The 2305-nt window shown below is 44.6% G+C and overlaps 1 protein-coding gene across 1 annotated transcript; it reads left to right on the top strand.

Moving 5' to 3' along the window:
- Positions 1-997: 997 nt before the first annotated feature.
- Positions 998-1945, top strand: LOC149182788 (uncharacterized). Its single transcript, XM_089414677.1, has one exon. It carries the CDS (start codon positions 998-1000, stop codon positions 1943-1945), a length of 948 nt encoding a protein of 315 aa, XP_089270803.1.
- The last annotated feature ends 360 nt before the right edge of the window (positions 1946-2305 follow it).

The raw sequence follows: 2305 nt of genomic DNA, 5'->3' as shown, positions 1-2305 counted from the left end.
CAATCACATGTCGACACCCAGGTATCAAACCATATCACCATGAAAATCATATACATTACCAGACAACCTGAACCATAAACATCATTGTCGAAGTTGACGACACTGGACCTGAATGCTAATGACGAAACTGAACATGTGCAACTGATTTGACAAGATCCTCCTGGATCAATGAGCAGCCCACAGGTCCAGATCGTCTGAAAGATGGGACTGGGGTCACGGTTCAGCCATCCTGTGCCTCCCATATGTCACCAATATCCCCACCATTAACTAGATCCTGGTCTGTTGCGGCGGTTGCTCCTTCTTGGGGTACAATTTATTCTCCCTTACCCTCTGCACTAAATTTTAATCAGCATTTCTTCACATTGGCATCATCTGCATCTTCACCTTGTTTGGTTACCTCTCCCATTACTTGTGCACTGGATCATCTGTTACCTATCTTTTCCACCACCCCTCCTGTTGTCCTTGGACAGGGGCTCCATCACAATCCCATTTCCCCATCTACTTTGGGCTCACACTCCTACAACCTCCATTCCTGCCACCAGGCAAACCCTGAATTGCTTGGACTCGGTATCACACCCTCTACTGTTGAGCATAAACCCACCCGGGGGAGGCCTTCCAAGATGTCCAAAGCCATTAAGATTGTTGGGGATGATGTTGCCCAGGGCAGACAGAACACCATTGAAAGGGTACTTAGAGCACCAGACTCCCTTGGCATTGTTCCCCAATGAAGTGGCTCTCCTACAACTGTAGGGGTTTAGCTAGTCCCTCTAAAAAATTAGCCCTTAAGAGGCTCTTGAGTTGTGAGCCTTGTGACATTATTTTTCTTTAGGAAACCCTAGGTAGCTCTGAGCATATTGTTAGGACCCTTCTATCTATCTTGCCAGGGTGGCACTTTCAAGCCCTAGACACGGTTGGGAGATCTGGGGGGCTAGCTCTTGGGATAAACCCTCGATCCATCAAAGTTACATCGGCTTGGGGAGGTTGGGGTTTCCTGGGAATGGATATTTTTTCTGCTGAATTGGGCAGAAATCTCCGTATTACGAACATTTATGCTCCCAATCACAATAGATTGGATTTCTGGCAACATCTCCTAGAAAACCCCCTGATAGATCAATCCACTATTCTAGAGGGAGATCTAAACTTTTCCATCGGACATGAAGAGTCCTGGGGACACCATTCGCAGCTAGATCCACTCTCGGAACAACTGGGCACCCTCTTGGAGCAACATGGTCTTATTGATGTCCCTATGAACAAGAAGATGCCAACCTGGCACAACAGAAGGACTGGAGATGCTGCTCTGGGGAGGAGACTAGACAGGTACCTCATTCATGAAGATTTGCTTACCTCCCTCACAAATTACAGACAATGGGTGGGCACTGGAGGAATATCGGATCATTCCCCTATTTACTTGGAAGTGGTTGGCTCCTTCAACAAACTTAGGGCTCCTTTTAAGTTCAATTCGACCTGGTTAAAGGATCTGGAATATCTCAGGTTGGTTTTGGAATTTTGGAAGGCCCATCCCTTAACAAATGTCCAGAGGAAGGCCGAAGGATTCTGTAGTAATTTGTTCAATCTTAAGCGATTATCCATAGATTGGGCCAAAAGGAAAAAGGCCAGGGAGGAACATACCCTTGTTGACATTGAAAATCAGCTGGCCACTCTAACAGATGAACAAGGAAGAGGGTTCATCTCTATAGCAACAAAACTACACCTTGTGGGCTTGGAAGCCCAGAGATCAAAGATACTATTGGACCGGGAAGAAACTTGGAGACTCAGAAGCAGGGCAATTTGGTTACAAGCGGGGGATGGCAATACTAAATTCTTCCATAAATTTGCAAATGGAAGGAAAGCCAACAACACTATCTGGCAGATGCCCATAGAACAAGGACTGATTGCTAAAACATATAACCAGCTGGTACGGTTGGGTAACTCTCACTTCAAGTAGTTGTTCAAAGCCCCACTGTTGGGTCCCTACAATACTAGTGATTACCCCATTAATATTGTAGTTGCATCCCTTATTAATATTGTTGTGCCCCTATTATCCCCATATTGTTATTATTGTGCCCCATAGAATCCCTCTATTGTTATTTTTGTGGCTTTATATTATTATTGTTAGGTTGGCTGGGTTATATTGTGACTCCTTAGACTCCTATATATAGAAAGGAGGTTTTTTCATTTGAATCATCCAAGAATTGTTCATTTATGTAATGAAAAGGAGGTTTCCCCCTCGAAGAGGCCGAATTCTAAGGCGTTGATCTATCTTTTCTATCTTTTGCTACCTTACAATCAATAAAATTGTGGGTAC

Source organism: Pinus tabuliformis, chromosome 3_2, assembly GCF_031772625.1.
Source record: "Pinus tabuliformis cultivar Carrire ecotype Pingquan chromosome 3_2, CPIR1, whole genome shotgun sequence".
NCBI lineage: Eukaryota > Viridiplantae > Streptophyta > Pinopsida > Pinales > Pinaceae > Pinus > Pinus tabuliformis.
This window is presented reverse-complemented; position numbering and strand designations above follow the sequence as displayed.